This window comes from Aptenodytes forsteri, unplaced genomic scaffold (assembly GCF_000699145.1).
Source record: "Aptenodytes forsteri isolate BGI_AS27 unplaced genomic scaffold, ASM69914v1 Scaffold226, whole genome shotgun sequence".
Lineage (NCBI taxonomy): Eukaryota > Metazoa > Chordata > Aves > Sphenisciformes > Spheniscidae > Aptenodytes > Aptenodytes forsteri.
Genome location: NW_008795249.1, coordinates 349,000 through 371,180, shown reverse-complemented (window position 1 = coordinate 371,180; position 22,181 = coordinate 349,000). Strand labels below are relative to the sequence as shown.

Genomic DNA, 22,181 nt, shown 5'->3' with positions numbered 1-22,181 from the left:
GGGGGGGGGGGGTGGTGGTGACAATAATAATTTTGTGTCTTTTACTATCAGTGCAATAATCACTTTCCTCTTTTGAAAATAAAAGTTTAAACACACCATCTCCTTTTTGCATTTTCATTGCATATCCCTGAATGTCCCTTTTGTTTCTGTACGCTGAGAACAAAGGTAAAGTTAGAAATGCAGAAAGAGACAGGTTCTCTGCAGATATCTGTAACCTGTAGCTAACAGTTGTAAACTGCTGATGTAGATGCATAACTGAGTATCTGTAATGCACAAGCACATGGAACTATCCAAGTATGGTGGAATCATCTGTACTAAACTATTTTCAAGTGAAATACTTTCCACTCTATTCTTTATCTTCCCAACTAAACATGATTTTATAATATTTATTGTTATGTGTGTAATTTGAGTTGCAAAAACCTCATAGCGATTACATGACATGCTTATCAGTGCCACTGTATCTATAAATATGTTCTGTATGGTTGTCATCCCTCATTCCTGTTTCAGCTGGAGCTAATGAGAGAACACATATCAATATAAATAGTACCTGCATGAGGTTAGTCATGGTGGCTGAGCATCAAAAATGTGGAGGTTTGCACTATTTAAAAGTTTGGATGCTTATCTGAATCCCCCAGAATAGAATTTATTTTAATGGGTAGGAAATCTGATGAAGGCTACTTTTTATTAAAAAAAAAAAAAGAAATGTTTTGACATTTCTATCAGGAAAAAAAAAAAGGAAGTTGGAAAAATCACCAGATCTTTTTTTAGTCTTTTTCGTCCCCCCAAACTTCAGGGGTAGTTTGTGCATGATTTGAGTGAAGATTTGAGTTCATTCATGTTTCATCTAAACACACCTACCTGTTCTAACGTCTTGAGGGATTTCATTTAATTGTTCTTTGGACCTGGAGTATGACAGTGGTGCTAGCTGGGAGGATGCTGTGGCAGGACAGTTCCTCTCTGCAAACTCCTTGGTTGTGAGCGGAGACAGCCATTTTGCCACTGCGTTAGAAATGTTGTTACGCATTTTAGATCTGCAGAAGAAAGAAAGAGAATAAGGTGTTCCTGTTCTTCCTGGAAAGGCTTGGGGGTTTTGCTGATGAAGAGAGATTCAGAAAAGGCAGAATGGGGTTGTCAGTTGGAAGAACAGGCAGTCAACACTGAGCACAGCGTGAATAAAACGTCCCTCTGCTATTCAGCTGTGCCCCTCTGGGTTTTGCACTGTTGTAGGGAGCGGTGGAGAGCTGGGTTGGAACAGCCTTCCAAATACCATGACTTTGATGAGGTCCTGGGGAGAGCTATGTCTAAAAATAACGAGTAGAAATAATGCTTCAGCGATGAACTCACGAGACAATAGTGCTTCATATCTCGGTGTTGGGTTTGGTTTTTTATCTGCATTATGAAAATGATAGTTAAGAGTTACTGGGAAGAGTTGAAGTGTGCTTATGCCAGATTCTGGGAACTGAAGTTTGAAGAGCAATGAGAAAATGAGCGCCTCCGATTCAGTCAAGAGGTCTTATCAAATATATGAAACACAGTAGTGGTGAGATACTAATCAACCCCTAACTCCCTGTCTGTGGCTCCATCTGGCAAACTGTCCAAAAAGTAAATACGAGTGTCTAGACTAGGTTGCGTAGAGGCCCCATAAACCAGTATCGTAACTGTGACATTGGCCTGTGTCTAAGGGTGTAAACACCAACAAATTTAAACTGCCTCAACCTTTATCATGTGTTAGATTTTAGTCAACAGATTTTCAGGAGCTTCTTCATCAGGCAGATGGGTCTTGATCATGCTTAAGAGTTATCAAAGCATTCCTCCTGCATGGGGGATAATCCTTGGGTTTAATTTGATGTATCAAGAATTTAAAATACTGCTGACAGCTACAGAAGCTCTGAATGGTGCACCCTTCCAGAGAAAAGTTTCCATGACGACTCTGACCCTGACTTTCTTAGTCTGACAATTGTATAATACCTGCTGCTGGAAGTATGCACTTCCCTATGCACCATTAAATTAAAAGTCCTTCTTTAAAATAAATTGAATCTGAGGACGTTTAGAACTACAATTAAACACTGTGCCCTTCCAATTATTCCTTTTAGGGTAATCAAGAAAGTGCTGTAAGTGTTAGCAACAGAGGGAGAGTACAGTAATGGGCTGCTCTTTATGGCTTAGACTTTTAATAGATGACTAGTGACTTTATTTCTTGCTGAAGTAACAACATTTTATTGCCAAATATGTCTAAAGTAGAACACATAAGGCCCATTTGTTTTGAAAACAAAATTTATAAAATAAATATATTAATTGGTGAGTAACTTTGAATTATTAATAGTTTCTAGTTTTATAACTGTGCATCCTATAGTTTGGCAAAATGAATATGCATAAACCTAATATTAATGTTAGGTAGCATGATTATAAAAGGAAATTAATTATTAGATTGTTTCTCTCGGTAAATTACCTTCAGCAATCTCAATTGTAAATGTTGAAGTTTGCAGCAGTGAGGCTGAATATTCCAGTTTACTTACATGTATTTATAGATGTAGAAACAACTCTAAACCCAGGTTTTCTAAATAAATCCAAATTAGAGTTCCAAAAATTTGTAATTTTCTTTGTTATTTTCCTGATTAAATTCTAAGAACGTTGTATGTATAGGAGAGATTCCCAAAGTCTGATGCTGTGATCATGTTTCGCTGTCATTGTTCAGACTTTATATGAAGTCTCCACTCAAAAAACAGTCATCAAAAAAGACTGGATGTTCCACAAGCATTTTGGAGACCAACATGCAGGTGGCTGGCTTTCCAGTAGGGCATGCAGAGATATATATGCTTATTGCCTTGGTGTATGTAATCTACCTGGTCAGAAAGTAATTATTCATACGAACTAGAGTTGCTTTTATGAATTTCCCCTGGAATTTTATGAGAAGCTAGAGAGTTCATTTTGACATTTTACAAATTAAATTATTCAATTTCATTGGTTTAAAAAATGAGTAGATATCAAAAATGTTTTTACAAGAGATGTTTCCAAATCAGCTGACTAATTAATTTAATTTGAATAATCCTTCAGATTATATATCTATTCAGATTATTCTGATATTAACTTTACAAGTTGTTTTGGCTAAGGAAGAATTTTGAAAGTTTAATAAGTTTTTGTGCTTGAGAAATTATTTCCTCACCCACCCATATTCATAAATCTTACTAATTATGAGCTCCTAGCTATACTCAAAACATGCCATTCATATTTGTAACATGCTTACAATGTGAATTCATTCTTTTTCATTTGCCATGCTGTTTCAAAATGGGGTGTAAATAGAAAGCATAAGAGATACTTACAGAGTCCGATATTTATTATAGTTTATGACCTGTATTCGGGAAACGTGCTATAACAAGTACCTACTTCTAAGCAGGTGCTTACAGCTTGTTCAATTTAAGCAAATGCTTAAATTGTGCAATGCTGAATCAGAACTAAGGGACTCAACGGCAGAGGAAATCCCGTATATTTATTTTACGATATTAAAAACTATATTATTAAAATGGAATATCTGAACCGTGATACTTCTCACTGCTTTCTTTCATATTAAGGGAAGTTGTCCTTTCTCACAGTTTCCCCCCTTGATGACTTCAGTAAGTCATTTTCCTCTGGTTTCTTACACTTTTCTGCACTAGACACAGACTGCACTGAAAGAAGTTAAAATGGCCTTTATACTTCATTTGGTGTCAAATTCATTGGCCTGAGTCAAGTAAGATGCTATCAAACTCGATGATGTCACAAGGCTTTCAGCAGCAAAATCACCAGAAATTTTTTCAAAATATTGCTGAAGGTTCTTTGCTAAAATTTCAAATTTCAGTATAGAAAGACTGTATTTCCTTTATTTCTTATCGACACTTCCCTGAAATCACTTCCTTCTGAAATTTGGCTCCGCACCAATTGCTGTCCAAAAGCTGCTGGTGGCATAACGAAGTGCTGCTGCTGCTGACCGAGCCCTTGACCTTGCTGGGCGGTTTCCAGGGCCTTTGTAGGTTTGCTGCTGGAGATGCATCTGCTGGGGAGAAAAAGGAAGAAGGGACGGAAGGAAAGAAAGAATTAAAATAGTATTGTGGAGTTATTTCTTGTGATCATTTAAAACGGATAGTCTTGGACAATGTAGCTTATCAAAAAATGGAGACTGATAAAAGACCTTAAATATATTTTGCTAACAGTTTTTGCCCAGCTGAGACATCTGTTTGCAGAAGGTAAAAGAAATATTTAAAATAAAGTTTGCTGCCTCATATCCTCAGTCATGTACAGAACTTTAAAACTCAGTTAAAATGGAGACTGATAAAAGACCTTAAATGTATTTTGCTAACAGTTTTTGCCCAGCTGAGATATCTGTTTGCAGAAGGTAAAAGAAATATTTAAAATAAAGTTTGCTGCCTCATATCCTCAGTCATGTACAGGACTTTAAAACTCACTTTGCCAATATAGTGTGGCAGAAACAGAAAGCCTTTATTAATGGTGCAGTTACCTCCGGAATATTGCAAGTGATTCATCTAGTGGTATTCCTAGCTCTGACATAGTGAATCATAGTATAATATGTCAAAAACACAGCCTCAGATACGGTACTGATGTTTTTTTCCAGGTTTAAGCATGTAAGCAAAAGCTGGTCTATACAAGATACTGGGTTATAGGTCAACTCTAATCAGCTGCTAGCAGAAATCTTTCATTCTTCAACACTTTTTATAGCCAACAGGGGCTAATGCCTGCTGTATTTGCCAAAATCTTTGTTCCAAATCAGAGCAAAATGCTTTTTTAATATTCAGGCCTACTTGCAAGCTATTGTTAAATATGTAATAGATGATCTTACAAAATTCTGCACTAAAACAACTGGCATGCTATTATAGTAGTCTGAGAATAGAAGATATTTTAAACAGAAGAGCTCTTTTTTTCCTTTCTTAAGCCTCGCCAGAAAATGACCACTGCGTTGAAATATTAGACACTAGTGAATTAGCTCAGCTGGTTAATCTAATACGGTGAAGTTTTGAACAAAGGGAACCATGGCTATAAAAATATCATGGCTATAGGAGAAGATCAAACTACCTCTTTCTTCTCTGAATTTTATTTCTCTCTGCAGGAAACAAACAAAGCAAATTCATGAACAGCTGAAAGAAACACAGAATAGGAAAACCTACAGCCTAAATGCTTCCAGCATGATGGCAAAGTCAGAGTGTATGGCACAAAGCCGAGTCCAGCTGCAAAATGTAAGTAATCCTGCCAGCTACAACACTTAATAGCCTGGCCGAGTTCCTGCTGCTGATGGCAGCACATCGCCGTGTTGCTATTAGCATCTGAGCAATGGGAACAAGAATTCTCACCTCTTTCATAAAATGTTTTCTGTCAGGCCTGTTAATGGAAAACACCAAGCAGGGATTTTTTTCTCATTTCAGTGGATCCTGGTACATTTTGTTCATGTAATAGACCTTGGTGAGCCCCCTAGCTCTGCATCCAGCAGCAGTGGAAATTACTATTATTGTTTCCAGCAATACCTTAGCTGCTAGGTACAGTTTATAGGTGAAGTGGGGGTCCTTGATCTTAAGTGATTTCAAGTCTTCCAATAATTAATGAACCTGCATGAAAAAATGTGGAGATTTGTCACAGTTGATTCAGAGTAAATTCAAAATCTAGAACTAAATTTACACATGTAAACTAGTGCCCAAGGGAAGACTGTGCGGATGGTCTCATTTTCCTGGGTCTTCAGTGAAAGGGATTTTTGATACCAGAAAGAGGTTAGTTTGTTCAAATTAAATTTGAAATTTATTTAGTCATTTTCTGTATGTAGTTACATGTAGGTTAATACAATCCCACAATCATGAAATACGTAAAGCGTATTTGAAATAAGGAACTTGAAGGCGACCGATTTATTTAGCCCCGGCTGCAAGGTATTTTCCAATGCATGTCATTCTCTTCGCCGTGGACATACACATTTAGCGCTGTCTTATTTTGAACAAAGTCTTTGGAACAACTGAGAAGGATCCTGGTAGCAATGTAATCGGAAATTGTAAAAGATGTATTGAAGCCTTTCTAAATACTGAACTCTCTTAAAAAAAAAAAAAAAGTATCTTAGATTTGCTTAAGGGGCTGACGACCTTATTTGCCAGATTCCATCAAAATAATGGGAGCTTAGCAAAAGTGAGCACTCCTGCCCGCTTAGCCACAGATGTCTCAACTCCTGGTTTACATCCAATTAATGTAGAAATAAGGATAAGCCCTTTTAACCAATTCAGAGTAAGCAGAGCCTCCATGCTATGACAGAGGAGTTGTCAGAGCATTGCTTGTGTTCACTAAAAGTCTTGTTTTATAGGAGCATCGCTGTGGTCATGACATGCTTTGTGGTTCAGGAAAAATACGCTATTTCAAGAAGGAAGATAGCTCCACTACATCGACATAATCACAGTTTAGGGAACCTTGTGCAATTCTTTGTTTCACTTTCAGTTCATTCAGTCATATATTCCTTCTAGCCCCTAAAAAAAAGCTGTTGGGAGTGTTGTTGGGTTGTAACGATGGCAACAAAAGGAAAAGTTGTGAAGAGCTTTTGTGATCCTTTTGTTCTAACATATAAAGTAGGTCTTGGTTAACGCTAAGAATATGTTCCTTGCCTTTTTCTCACTGTAATTCAGTGCAATATTTTGTCAACCCATCATCATGATGAACAGTTTGATGTCTTCGGAGCAGCTGACAAACACATCAACAAGCTTTATTTAAGTCTTTTTCTTTTGCCATGACAATAGCCGTAATGGCTGAAGTAGCAGTTTGTAGATTCCAGATATTAGAGATTAAAAACCATTATTATTATTTACTATTTTAATCCAAATTTGCTTTTCAGCTTTTAATGCTGTTCAGACTGGCATTATCAGTGCTGGTAATTAACACACCGTTTTCTTGTTCTTGTGGCTGCTTGCAGGCAGCTGTTTTCTCCTTGCCATTAATGCATTTTCCCTCTGGGAGCAAAGATACTAAGGAAGAAAAACAGAATGACCTCGTGCGGGATGTAGCGTAACAGTGCAGGGTAATAATGGTTTCTATTGTTAGCAAGATTTTAGTGCAGGAATGCATGCAGGCAGTTCATTAAATATTTACAAAACTTGGCAGATTGAAGGGGGAAAAAAAGGGCAGGGGGTATGGCGAGGCAGCAGAAAAGAACTTTGGAATGGTATTTCGCAGGAATGGCTGAATGGCTCCCCGTCAGAGACCAGAGGTCTGCCCCGGGCGTATCTGCTGGGTATTTCGCACAACAGAAAGAGGGAGAAGAGCATTAGAGAAAAATTTGAAGATCTGTTATTTTATCTGTAGAAATCAGTCATAAGAAGTCTGAGTAGGATGGACTAAAATTGCATGTAACCCATTTTTAAACAAGTAATCTTGTATGACTTTCCTTTTTGATTTTGCTGAAGTCTGGGGAAATGTCGATAAGAATAAGTGAGAATCGGAAAATAATTCTGTATTTTTAAGGAGTTATTGGTCTTTTGTTAGACAACAAAATAATTATGAAAAAGAACTGTACTTTAAAAGAAATCTTACTATCTTCTCCACGAATGTTTATGCTCTTGTATCATAGCATGGCATTTTTTACCACCGTGATTTTCTTTGTATTATTATTGTTTGAATTGTGTTTTCTTTCTAAAATATTTAATCATGTAGTAGCTTCCACGATACCAGTTTATTGTAAAGATAACATGGATATCTAGGTATCTAGTACTAAAAATACAAACTCAATACAGAAAGAAATGGATTAAAGAAAAATCGACCAATTAGTTTTAGTGCAGGTCATTGTAATGCAACATGAAAAATCCGCAAAGTGCAGTATTTTTCGTACCCGAGTGGAAATGTGGGTTAACCTCTCATATCTCTGAGATATTGCCCAGTAACCACTAACAACATTGATTCTTCTTCCAAGCCAAAATGCAGCTTTTTTTATACTTTGACTTTCTGGCTCCATTCAGGATCAGAGACACAATTTTTGCTGAACTTCCAGTTGAATCGCAAAGCAAGAAGAAGAAAAGCTGTTCTTGTTGATGTCTGGTGTCTCCCTGTGTGCCCAGAGACTGCCCTACGCCTACAACTGTCGCAAGAAGGATTATGTTTACGCTGTTCTTACTAGCATAGATACTCCCAGGTCAAAAGTTTCAGGCTTGTTCAGAAGGGATATCTGGCTCTACGGATAGGATTCAAATGTTTCTCTTACGTATCTGATGATAGAGATGCTGTTTCAGTTTGGTTTTCATAGTTACGCGTGCTGATAAAAGCAGTGTTTGACTGAAATCACCGAAGGACCCAAGAAGGTGCTGACCGTCCTCTGAGATGTGTTTCGTGATCTCAGTCTCTGCATGGACAGCCACAAAAACAAGCTTTTGTTCAAAGGAATCAGTGTTCCCTATCATTATGGGCAGATCAGTCAGTAATTTTGCTGCTAATGCAGATATCAGCATTTTGGTGTGGAGAAGGTAATGGGGATAATGAGTACCGGTGCTTTCCGCTATGTAAACAATAGTGAGTTAATGTATTACTTGCAATGCCTGATTTTATTTCAAAAATGCATTAGAGCACTTCTTACCCCACTCCGATACGAATTCTGATTGAATAGCATCAACAATGTACTTTGCCTTTTATATATTAACTAATTTTATTCTCTGTGCCACAGTATTCAAAAACAGACAGGCATCCTGGGCCTATTTTGGACAAAGTTATGGAGTCTAGTTTTTCAGGCCCTCAGTCTTTCCCAGAGGCCTTGTCTCCCGACAGAGGAACCCAGCCCATCAAGCAACATAGGTAAGCAAACGGCCGTCTGATGGGAGATCTGGCAGGCTGCTGAGGGGTGTCGTTGAACCGGTGATATGTGTGCAGGATTATTGTGCGCTGTGACTAGGAGAGATGCTGAATGATACGGTACCAGCAGAGCCTCAGCCGACTTATTAAGCAGATGTCCAAGCATTTTCTTAGCTGCAGACATAAAAGGCAATAACAATGCTCACCGAATTTATCTCTGTTTTGTGAAAGTCCTAGAGGAAGCATTTAAAGACACCATCCAAGCTGTAGACACAGACCAGTGAATGAAACAGCCATAGTTTGAGAAACCATTAAAAACAAGACTTTCCCGATCGATGTTCACGAAGTTAATGACTCATTTGCTGCGGAAAGACATGGTTGCAAACTTCCAGCCTTTCTCACTGTTTCTTTAAACAAATAATACTTGAAATGAATAATGACTTATTTATGAACACATGGTGGCCTTTGAAAACTCGTCTTTAAAAAGTTTGGATGGTTGTTTCCAAGAGGAAAAAAAGAGGAAAGTCACCCATCACTGGATGGCATTTGGATTAGAATTCTGCTTATAGTCTTTTTGGATGAAAAAGAGTGCAGATGCTTCATTACGGGACTAGAAAGCAAACTCACGTCTGGTATAAGCAACAGTGTTGGTGGGATGGCAGTGGTAACGTCTGGTCCAGAGCACACTGAGAACAAAGGCTGAGAAAAATGAGTTCAGAATTTTTTTAGCTAGATAATCTGGAGGGGAAGACTTATTTATTAAAAGGATGATTTTTTAAAATTACTAAAAAAAAAAAGTCTGGGATCGCGTGAGGTTGTGGTCTAGCTTCTGTAGTATTTGGTGCATTTTCATTGCAGTCCCCAGTCAGCTACATCTTCCTTCTCTTTTGAATGAATCATTTGCTTAACCTACCAAAGTGCAGCATATGAGCCAGGAAGGGATATTTGGGTCCTATCTACTTTTACCTTACTTAAGCCTGTAATTTGGCATGAAAAAGTAATGCCAACTGTCACGTCAGATCCATTTCTTAGGGCTTATTCTTTATTACACAGAGATTTTCAAAATAAACTTAATAATTTGATGAACTATGGAACTGTTGCCTAGAATGCTTTCCACTGAAGTTCTGGGGGGAATTTTATCTCCATTTAGTCAAAAGGTGAAGTTCAGAAAAAACACAGTGACATTCCCTTACCTTTAATAACGTGATTGCAATATCCAAGTTTGAAATGTTTTAGGTGCTGTGCCATGACATTACCTAAGCTTAAAAATGTGGAAATTAATACAGACTGAAAATATTTCTTCTGTTTATGAACATCACTTAAAATAAAAGCTGAATGACTCTCTGGACTCCCTGTTTTCCATAGGGAAATTACAGAATAAGGCACACTGAATTAACAGTGAACTAATGCAGAATCCCAGATTGCTCATTTTAACACCTTTGCACACAAAATCTCTCTTTCCCAGGGGGGGGGAAAAACCCCAAACAATAAACAAACCCAAAAAACCAAACAACAGTCATCTTATTTGCAGATGTCAAGCATCGGACTATCTTAAGAGTCTTTGCTTCAGAACTGTTTTAAGATGTGGAATGACTAGCTTAATTTATAAATAATTCTTTTTGTAGTTTTATAACTTAAGATTTATTATACAAGGCCCTTCCTTTATAAAACATGCAACAGATTTGAACATTTAAGACTTATAAGGCTGTCTTTAATTTATGCACCATGTGATGGCTTCCTAATTTACTGGGTTTCTTTAGTTTCTAAGTAGTGTTCAATGTGGCCAAATGAGGAAACTTCTTTTTTTACTGGGATACATTTTGTCCTAAATATCCCTTCATTTCATTCCAAACCTGACGTGAGCCTGGAAAAATTGCAGCAGCTCTGCAGGTTCTCTGTTTTATGCTGCTGTTAAACTATATTACTGCTTTGTTTCTGCTTGCTACGGAAGTATTTTGATCTGCGTCCAGACCTGTTTGCTGGTGTTTTCAAGGGCACTAATGATGGGAGATTATTTCTTAAAATCAGGAGCTGTCTGTTTCCAGTTCCTAAACCCAATACAATTTTGGCCTGGCAGTAAGATTATCGAGATGGAAAATCATTTGGGGTTGCTGAAATTTGACTGACAGAGATCACCTAGTTATTTCACTCAGATTACTAGGTAATAGCAATTTTCTGTCTCTGCCAACCTTAGCTGCATGCAAAGAATTACTGCAGAGGTTGAACTGAAAATTTGAATCTCCACTGAATCTTAGTCCTAAAATATTTCACCTGTATTATGCACTGTTATTATGGTAGAAGAATTTTACATCATCTGCTTGCGTATGTAGAACAACTCTTAGTACTGTCAGAACTGGAAAGTAACAAATGCGTTGAATCAGTAAACTTCCTGTAAAGTATACCATGTGCTCAAAAATTCATCTTGGATTATGTGTTGATTTTAGTAAGAAGAAAACCCATGCTGTCTTAATTTCTGAAAGATAGAAACAAATTAGAGTTTTGTTAATTATGGGATTGAGTTGTGATCCCTTTGAATAGCAGTTTTCTTGGTAATTAGTCATCCTGACTTTCATTCATTGATTCAGTCATCATTGATTTTAGAGGGATTCCTTTCAGAGAATACCGTGTTGAAAGCCAAATGCAGAGGCTTTCAGCCTAGAGCAGTTGTATTGTCTTACAAAAATGCCAAAAGAGGATAAACTTACTTTAAAATGTTAAATAATTCGTGTTTGCATTTTAATGAACTTTCAACACCATGAAAACCACGGTAAAAACAATTTTTTTTATTTAGTAAGCATTTTACTCTTTCTGCTCCCAATATAATTGATTCAGTTTAAATTAAGAGTACGGTTATTCTGTAAATAAGGCTATTGAATTTCAAAGAACAAGTATTGATAAACTAAAGCAACTAAGAAAGTAAAGGCAGAGGAAGCCTGAAAGGGAGAAAGTATAAGGAATCTGATACTTTCCCAAGGAAAGAACATAGTTTTCTGGAGAAATTTACTAAAAAAGAATGCCTAAAAGGAATGGGGTATAGGGGAAGAAACAAACAATATCACAGAGGGCAAGAAGTCATGCTTGAAGTCAACATTTCCAGGAATCATTGAGAGTTAAGAATTACTGGTAATACTGAAAGCAATCAATTGTTCTTGCTGTATAAACAAGAAGAGTACTATACAGAAAGAAGCAAAGCTGATGGTGGGACAGAGATGATACATGAAGCAGTTAGGGCAATCCTGAATGAATATATTTCATTTTTCAGTTTGGATCATTATTTGAGGATGAAGGTTGAATGGGAATAGAACCAAATGTATTAAAATAGACATTACTACAGTCAAAGTGGAAGTAAAATGCAGAAATCAAAGCCCTCAAGTCAAGATGGTCTGGTTAATCTTGATCGAAGAAGTCTGGAAGGAGAACTGGCTCATGAAATTTCAAGTCTGGTAGCAAAATCTATCAAAATGGGAGCCATGCCACGTGATGATGGAATAGCAAATGTCAAATATTTAGGAATAGGAAAAATTTATGGAAGAAACTGAAGACCTGTTATGGTGAATTAGAGTAGTCAAGGCTTTAGGACAAATGCGGGGGAAGCAGATTCTTTGGATAGATGCATAAAAGGCTAAAAATTATCATGAGGTTTACCAGCAGCAGTTCCTGCAACACTACACTGATGACTTACTTTGTATTTGGTGTAGGTGAGCTAGGTCTCAGCACAGCCTCAGGCAACGTTTGATTTGTTGTCACGTGTCTAATGCCTTTAATGGGAGAAAGTAGAGAGAGGCAGAAAAACTATAATGCAGATACACAGAGGTGGTTAAAAGGGAGACAGTAAGGAGTTACGTTGAGAAGGTAAGTGCTGGGCTGAAGACATTCACCAGTAGAGCACTAATGGAGGTCTCAAAGAATTAGTCACCGTTGGGGACAAATTTTGTTTAATGCTTTTGTGCATGACTTTGACGCAAAAAAGTTGGAACATACTGAAAAAAATTAGTTAAAAGATAGACTCAGTACAGAGAAGGATCTAGATATAAACAATGACTTGAATAACTTTGAAGAGTGGCATAACAGAGGTGGATTGAAGCTCAGCAGTACTAAATACAAGGTCAGGCATTTGGGAACTAATAACAAAATTTAAGAAACAAATGAGGAAGAAAAGGTTCAGTATATACTACTTGGTCAAAGGATAACCAAGTCACAAAGTGATGCAGCTGTGCAAAAGGTAAACGGGATGAGAGGAAGTATTAATCCAGACATTTCCATCAGAAAGTCAGAAACATTAAAACCACTTCATGAGACACTGTTGTCACTTCATTTGAATATAGCAGGAGAATGCACCACGATTATCTCACCTGGTTAAAATGGCCTGCTGATTACTACGGACTCAGATTGCATTCATGAGCTAACATGAGGAATGAATAATCTGTGTTCCATAGGAAGTGTTAGACAGTCTGTCTCGTTTCAGTCTTCAGTTCAGAAGACTGAAAAGAGTATATGACTGCTGCTTATAAATACATCAGAGAAAGCATAATGAGAAGCAGAAGGCCTATTTAAAATGAAGGAGTATGGTGGCACATATGACAAATAGATGTATACTCACCATAAATAATTTTAAACTGAAAAGAAGCCTCAAAGTTTTCAATATAGAACAACTTTCTGGAGTAGTAGCCTGGTTCTCATTGTAGTTTTAGGATGGAGGTTGATCAATGCAGTACAGGGAGTGTATGATGAAGTTATGGCAGATGGTTAAGCTCAGTCCCACTGAAGTACCTTCGAATGCTCTGTTCCCTTTTCCTATTGTATGTATCTATCCTCTGGAAACCGGGATGGTGACCAGATGATATAGGTAGTGTTGAAGGATTTATGTAGAGTTGCAAAGTCCCTGATCATCCCTGGCACATGCTATATTCCTGAATACGTGAATATACAATGGAAGCAACAATGCTCCCATTTCAGAAATCAAGAGTAGATTTGTAGGTATAGGCTGGCTGCTGGAAAGCTTCTCCTGCATATGTGGAGGGAGAAAGTTTTGCAAACAGCAGGCTACAGTCCCACTCCATCACCTGGGCTGAGAACCTGACCAGCTGTAACGGTTCGTAAACACGAGCTAGGAAACGCAGGGCATCGTGCCATTGTAGATTAGGTATTTCCCTAGACAGTAATGGTGTACTGAGACAGTGCATGATTACTTTGCAAAGACACGGGAAAAGAGTGATGTTTAAATGCTTGGGATACAAGGCGCTATAGAGAAAAAAGGGATAAAACTGTTAAGTTCCGTTCTCTCATGCCATGGCTATTTTGGCATAATAATCTCCTTACAATCTTAGTATTATTTTAATCACATCCAGCTTTGTTGAAGTCCCAAACATTATGTTAACTTTCTCGCTTTGGAGAGCCAAGGCTCCAACAGAGACGTGCTCATTGTGTGTCATCTCGTTCTTGTAAACAGTCTAACAAAAGGGCTTCGTGATACAGCGTTGTTATTGTTGCATGGTATTTATTGAGAGATGCTGATGTTCTCAGGTATAACAGACCCTTTTTATTAAAACTGAAAATTGGTTGAAAGTCTGAATAGTTGATCTGTACAAATGTTAGCAGTAGATTGCCTAACTTAGCCTAAACGTGCGGCTCCTAGGGAACATCAGAAGACGCTGTCTATCTGGCAGCTAGCTCTGTCATTGGGGTGTCTATTTACTGTTTCTGTCCTGCAAGGACAAAGCCCATGTCTTCAACACTAATGTTTGCATCTCGTGACCAGTGGGTAATATAGTATGTAATATAATATGCCTCTCTCTATAGTTTTTGCAGGTTCAGAGCCAGAGTATTTACAATCAATTTTAGAACTTTCCTTCCTCCCTCAACTTTGCATCTTTCTTTTCATGAATTACAATCATGAAAAAAGGGGAAAGAACAAGTAGAATAGATATACACACAACCATGGTTATAAGCACTATTTCTGTAGCTCCACTGTGCTTATTAAACGAGAAGGGAAGGGTTGGGATCTAAAGTTTTAACACTTTAATTGTCATCTTCTTGTTAATGCTTTTCATGTTCCTGTTGACAAAGTTACTTCTGAATGTGTTCATAATGTGATGTATAACCAATTTTGTTTAGTAATTAACTAAAAAGTAGTACAGGAGGATTCCCAGAGTTACTGTAAATTCACTGCAAGTCTTCTCCTCTTCATGAACACGGTTAACTGCACTTGGGAGTTGTGTTATGTGCCTTGAGAAGAGAATACTCCACCTGCTGAGACAGACTTTGTTTTTACTCGGTTGCTCAACCTAAAGAAAATTTTCACGCAAAAACAATTTGCAACAATGAATCCCAAGTTCTTAATTAACTTTAGAGATGCTTGAACTGCTTCTTTCAAACCATTAATTCATCAGAATGTATTTATCCCTAGTTTATGCATTACTTGTGAACCAGTTCAAGCATACTCTGATTTTTGTTACTCTGGAGTAATTGATTAATAGATTTTAAAGACATATCTGCCACAGCTTTCCTTATTGGTCTGTTTTGTTGAACAGCTCAGTTATGTGGGCTGGTTTCTTTTACCCAGTTAGACTGGAGTACCGGGAGGAAGAAACCGTAATGGTGGCTAAAGGAGGATAAATTGCCTGAAGAACTCCAAAAGGCATTGTTTGCTTCAGAGAGAGGAACGCTTCACGTGAGCAATAGAGCAGGAGCCTGAGAAGGACTGTATTAACAATTTTGGAGGAAGAGTAGGCTGACGTTCATGGCAGTTTTGTGAAAAAGGAAAAACTTTATTATGCTGGAGTTATTTTTTCATCGAACTTTTAACAAAAAGTGTTACTATCTTGTCTTTGGTGCTTCGGAAATGAGCGTTATCATGCAGCTTGCTTGCAGCTGCACTGTCTGTAAATATTTCCTGGTCCTTCTTAGTGAATTTGTCTTGTCCATGACCACAAATGACCTTTGTTCACTTTCCCCTCCGTTTTTTCTGTCAGAAGTGTTGAATGAACCTCACATGAGCAACAAATAAGCTCTGTCGGTGCTGGAGCTGCTGTGATTGCAGGAAGATGTTGGCATGTGCCAGATCCCTTCACTCTAACCAGCCCACGCACCTTTAGCAGCCTGTAGCGTCTAGCGTTCGATGTAGCAAGGGGAGTTTCAGTGCGAGGTGAAGGCAGTACAGATAGGGCATTTATATGCCTCTTTGCCGCAGGCTACGCCAGTTATCTCAGGTACACCTGTATGGGTTGCAATTACAGCTATCACAAAAGCAGAGCTTTTGTGAATTTGCATGTGCCATGTTACCAGATGGGAGACCCTGTGCTCTCATCCAACAAGGAAGATGTGCGAGGGCATCAAACCAACCACAATTAAGCAATGCCTTTCTAGTTTCAAATATTTGCAATCAGTCTAAAGTCTGTTAAGTTAATCAGTTTGTTGACTTTTCTCGTACATTGATGAATATACTGCAATCAATAAAAACCCCTGAAATTCATTATCCATCACAAATTATTCATTCAGCTGCATCTTTTAAGATCCCCTGCTGTAATAATCTCAGACTCTCCTGAGCAGAAATTGCCAATTGTTTTGTGACGTGGTAGTGTTATTTTACAGGATATGAACTCTAACTCACAACTTGAACTCAGCCTTCGGAATTGAAACTTCAGGGTTTTTAAAAAAAGTTTTTCGCAGCCTCCTTAATAGCTGAGGAAAAATGTATTTAAGGAAGCATCAAAAATCCTTGAGGGAGTGCTATTGCTATGGATTATTGATCTTTCCAATTAAAAAGCACCAGGAAAGTAAAAGTGTGGAAGAGAACAGAGCGGAGACCGTGATGGAACACCGCTAGCCTGAGCAGTAGGATAGAGACTGTTGAATTCCTTTCTTATGTTTTGACTTTGGGGAGAAAAGGTCGGGTTTAATGGAAGTGTACGCTCCAAGAGAATTTGTCCAACGTAGTTGGTCCAAGCAAGAATTGCTTTGGGAGTAGATGTGGCCCTAACTATAAATAAAGTTCCCGCTAGGTATAAAATGCAGATTGCTTGTAAAGTCACATTATAATAGGAAAAGAGAAGCAAACTTATCAAAAGTCTTTTGCATAGCTGAATTGTATCAGAAGTTGAAATTATTCACCTAACCAAAAATAATGATTCTTAAAATTCATCTACAAAACCTATATTAAAACATCATTAAGGATGTGACAGAATATTAGGTACTACATACACATTTCTGAGACCCAGGAGATGTCAAGAGAAATAGGAGTAGCTGGAAAACGAATAGCCAGTCACACCGTGCAGTACGGTGACCTGTTAACAGTAGAAATAGGTTATGTCTTGCCTTAATTCTCTGTTCCCTTATTTTTGCATTAGCAACAGCTGAATTTATGGTTAATATACCAAAACTATGGATTCTAGACACCTTTTAATTCCTGCACGAAATGGAAAAAATCCATTCTCCTTCCGAAACAGTACAAAAATGTTGTTTACAAAAGCAATTTTCTAAAATAAGTGGAAAACTATTATTTGTTTTTATCACATTCAAGTTTGTACTATATTGCATAAAGAAACAACACAGTATTTATCTATGTATAAAGAAAAAAGCAATCAATGTATATAAAACAAGAATAAAACAATATAGAAAAGAAATCTTGTTCAACGTGGAGAAAACTTGTGTCATAGATGATTTCTTCAAGAGGCAGTTCATAAGCTTCACTTACATTCTTCACTTACATTTTTTCCCAATTTAATGTATCAGGAAGCAGCACTCCGTAGGCTGATAGATGATACAGTGGGCTCTAAATCTAAGATACGATTTTGAGCTCATACCTCTAAATCTAAGATACGATTTTGAGCTCAGCTGTAGGTATGATGGAGCTGTGCTGTTTACTTGTACTGTCTGAGGAGTCAACGCAATGTAGCAAGATTATGGTATGCAGCATGGAAAGAGAAGCAGCATCCTTCATCAAGTACAAGAAAACATTTAATACACCAGGCAATTATTTTCGTTCCTAGAAGAGAGGTGACGCATTAAAACCGGCATAAACAGCAGCTAACTTTGGATTATAGTACTGTATTTCCATAGAGAATTTCTACTGATGTCATAGACCGCCACAGCAAAGTTTATAGGAACAGTAATCCATGCGTTATTAATCCTGACTCTTTGCTTTGCAGAAGTTTACGCTTTTGCTGTGATAATTTTTACTGTACTCTTGGTGTTGTTCCTAGAAGTCTCTCTTCATGCTGCAGCCCAGGACAAAAAAGCGGGATGCTACATAGAAATGCCTTTCGGAGGACTCCTCCCTTACCTCGGGGTAGGTTCAATGGAATTACAGGACCAGCATATCAACAGCTAGAAGAGTCAAGGATCACAGACCAGGACACAATACCTTGTCACGGGTAAGCACTAACATAACGGAAGTGAGCCAGTGTTTGGGTGGCTGCTGTTACGTGGCTGATATGCTTTGCCATTACAGTCCTTCCAACTTTGTTGTAGTGTACTGTGGATCCAGGCTTTATAGTACTGAAAGCAGAAGAATGTTTTCAGCGTACTGGCTCTTTGAAGGTAATACGTTTTTATTTGGCTGGCTGCTCTTTTTAAGCCTTTCAAAGGAAGGAGTGATCAGAACAAACTGTAAGTGATTGGCAACATTCCTCTTCATAACTGATGCTTTTTCTAGTGGTGCCGTGATGTGCAGTTCTAGTAACTTTTGCATAGCATTTTCTTCTTCCATCAGCACTGGGCAAGTAAGAGAAAATAATTCAGAAGTCCCAACTTTCATGTTTTTTTAAATCAATCTATGTACATTGCAAAGTGTGTTTGCTGTAGACTGAAGACCAATCACTTCACACAGGTTTGTCTTTGAAAACGCACAAAGAATCCAATATTTTTCCTTTTTTAATTCAGCTTATTAGAATATTGAATGTGAGCTCCAGCTCTACATAAGGTCTGAATTTCGGAAGTGCTCCTGAGCACCTACAGCTGCCTTTGAAGTCTTTTGCAATTGCTGAGATATTTTGCATAATATTTACATATCCCTATGGATTTCCAAAGACTCTCCAGAATCACTACAAACGCATTATGTGCAAAACTAGGAGCAATATCTGGAATAGAATAAAACAACACCAGTTTCATTTGGACACGTGTAAGTGACAACTAAGTGCAGCGAAGTGAGCAGTTACACTGCGAGAAGGCAGCTGCCCGTTTTGGTACCAGGCTGGCTTTATGAAGTGCAGAACTGAGGTCACCTACGTGTTTAATTTTCCTCAGGGAAGAAAGGCGCTATTACCACTACCCACTCTGACGTCCTGGGAAACGACGGCCCCGAGTGCTGACCGAGAATAAGCGTCGTTACACGTGTGTGTCGTTGCACGTGTGGGCACACGCGCAGACACACATTCCCCCCGCGCCTCCCTCGCCACGCTTTCCAACCTGCAGCCCGATCGCCCGGTCCAGGGTACTCTGTGAGAGGGCGACTTGGCTCACTAGATGTTTTGTAGCTGAATCTACCTAACAAAGTTGGCCACAGTAATTAGGAAAGAGAGACCAAGAACAGGGCTTACCTAAGAAGGGAGAAAGCGAAGCGGCAAAAGGTTTGGGTGTCCGGTGACTTCTTCGAAATAGTACAAATTTGTCTCATACTTCTTTCGTTGTTGCTATTTGCTGCTTCTAAGGAAAAACTTGTTTATTACTTCTTGCTATATTATTGTTTGTTTATATGATAATGTGTGTATAATTCCTTTACGAAAATTGTGACTCCAAAGCCAACCCTTCCTGAAAGGGGCAGGCTAACAGCCTTCCCTCTTCAACAGCAGTGTCTTGCCACGCGGGCTCTGCCCATTCCTAGGTTGAGAAGTGAGGTAGAAACCAGCAAAGCTGTCTTGTTGGGTAGTTGTATTTACTCTTCTCTAGGAAATCAGTGTGTGATATTACAAGCATCATCTTGTACTGGCCTATATTTTAAATTTGCAGTTCTGCAAAAGGTTGATATTTGGACCAGACTGTGACCCCTTCTGGCCTCAATCCACTGAAGCACTTCGTCCACATTTTGTGCGCTAGGGATGTCTGTAGAATTACACCTTCCTAATATCGACTCTAACGATGGGACCTTTCTCTGAAGGAGTCCTCTGAGTGCCTCAACAGGTGGTGGTGTGACAGGGAGTCACGGCAGTCTGTGTATATCACGGATACCATACCAAAAGTCTTCAACTAGTACCCATGGAAATGAATTTTTAAAATGTCAATGTTAGGCATGAAAACAAAAGCAATTCTTTGACCTTGTTTTATTACGATGTTTTACTGATGATGTTTTTTATGAAAATGAAGTATTTCAAGAGTGTAACAGAACTTTTTGCAAGTTATTTTGTGTTGCAGCGATGATACTTATATACAAAATATAAGTAAGCATCTTATTTCTGAACAGAAATAAAAAATAATTCACTAATTCTACTTTATGTGGAATTCTTCTAACTTAGGAAGAGGTTTCCCCAAAATCAGATGGCTTTTTACCATCTAAATATCTGCTAGTTTCATAGTGTCAGTATTCTCATTAGATTTCCAGCCCAAATGAAAAGTTCCCTTGTTCCCTGCAGAAGTTACGCTCCTTCCTTTCTTCTCCCTTTTCACCTCCATCTTCCCCTACAGGGATGCACAAATCAAAGTGGTTTATCTCCCTAATTCTGTGAGCCTTCTGAAGTTCATCCATCAGCAGCTCTGGCTGAAGTTTAGTCAGATTTTGTATGTTAATATATGATGGAAAAGAGGCTAATTTACCTGATTAGTTTTTGTCTAGTCCTGTAAAAGTGCTCCAGTTCCCATCCCACATTGAGAAGGAAGCTTGTGCTGCCTCCAAGAAACACCAGATCTCATTATTTGCAACAGGATCCAATATTTGCAGAGTTTGAGTCAAATACAGCTAATACCAGTTATTTAATCAGTATGCTACTTGAAGGAGTAGAAAAACCTGCTTGAAATGAGGGGCTTAAAGAAAACAAGCCGTCTCCATGCCAGTCACATCTCGGAGACCGATTCGAGTCCCTGAGGGTGTCAGGAGCTTACCCGCAGCTAAGTGGACAGCAGTTTGATCGCATGCTTGCAGTGACAGCTGTTTGCGTTACACGGTATGAAGGGTTGGAAGCAGTGCCTCACAGCCTGTGAATGTGTATCTATACAGATATCAGTGTGTCTACGTATACAAGACCCAATGTGTCATATCTACAGGCAGAAAATGGGGGGGGTGTATGCAGGTGTATGTGCTTACAGGGCTGAACCAAAGCCTGGTAATGCCGCTGGAAGGGCTCCCATTCATCTCAGCGGACCTTGTCGTCAGGCTCGTATACTGAACACCTACAGCAACAGGGTTTATAGCAAAGCTATTGGTACGACGCTAAATAAAAACCATTCTGTATTTTAAGTTCCGATCCCTTCTGTCGCTCTTTACTATCTATTTTAAGGGGGCAGTAAAATTATTATGCGTCTTTCAGTTTCATTCTTTAATTTAGACTCTTAAACACTGTATAACATAATTACTGTTGCATATTTATAAATGTTTGAGTTTCTTTTTTTGCTTGGTTTTAGGAAGAGGGTGGAGAGAGAGCTGCACTTTGAAATACGTGCACATGAATGAATTTATTCAGACAAAATAATTTTTCAGATTACAAAAACAGATATCCTTCTTAGGAGGAACTACAGTTCTAGGAAAGTTAATTATAGGAAAATGCAATTAAGATTCTGCAATTATAGGTCTAAGTTTCAGTCTATTGAAAACGGCGGCAGTCTGGTGTCACGAGTAGAAGCATGGATCAGTTTGTAATTAACCAAAAGCTGGGTCTCACACGGTTTAGATGCAACATCCCGACTTGTTTAATACCTTGGCTGTTGCACATAGTGTATGTGCTTTAATTCATCCTCAGTCCTCCTTTGAAAGCCCTATGAGCACAGGGCAGAAACGTAATTCTGGCATAAAATGGGTGTGTCTATCTGTACTTCAAAAAGTATTATGGAAATACGGCAGGCATTGTGTTACATGTTATTGTTGCTGCCAATTAGTTGTCAACATACCAAGAATAATTGAATCTCTGTTATGGAATTGGCAAATGTTACTGTTTTCTCACCAAACCCATTTTAATTCAGTCTTTTCTTGTTTTTGCTTATATATCATCCATATAATACATCCATTGCATGTGAAATTCATTAAAAACATTCACTCCCTTTGTTTTCAGGGTGCAGCCCAGAATATATTTAGGGCCCGAATTACCAAAACAGGGAATAATGCAGCTGATGCGATCTCTCCAGCTATAGTCGTTTGAACAATTATATAATAAGCAAAGGAAACAAGAATGGGCACAACCCAAAGGTCTGCACTGTTTTGTTTTCTTTTTTTTTTTTTTATTGGTCTTTCCTCCCTCGGGAATAATATCCTT

The 22,181-nt window shown here is 38.3% G+C and overlaps 1 protein-coding gene across 1 annotated transcript in view; it reads left to right on the top strand.

The window, feature by feature from the left end:
* Positions 1 to 22,181, top strand: part of NRG3 (neuregulin 3) — a 255,574-nt gene that overhangs the window by 230,951 nt on the left and 2,442 nt on the right. Inside the window, exons 8-10 of the mRNA XM_009278818.1 lie at positions 5,099 to 5,225; positions 8,663 to 8,790; positions 17,988 to 18,158. Coding sequence (XP_009277093.1) covers positions 5,099 to 5,225; positions 8,663 to 8,790; positions 17,988 to 18,158 — 426 coding nt within the window. The remainder of the gene's footprint in view (positions 1 to 5,098; positions 5,226 to 8,662; positions 8,791 to 17,987; positions 18,159 to 22,181) is intronic.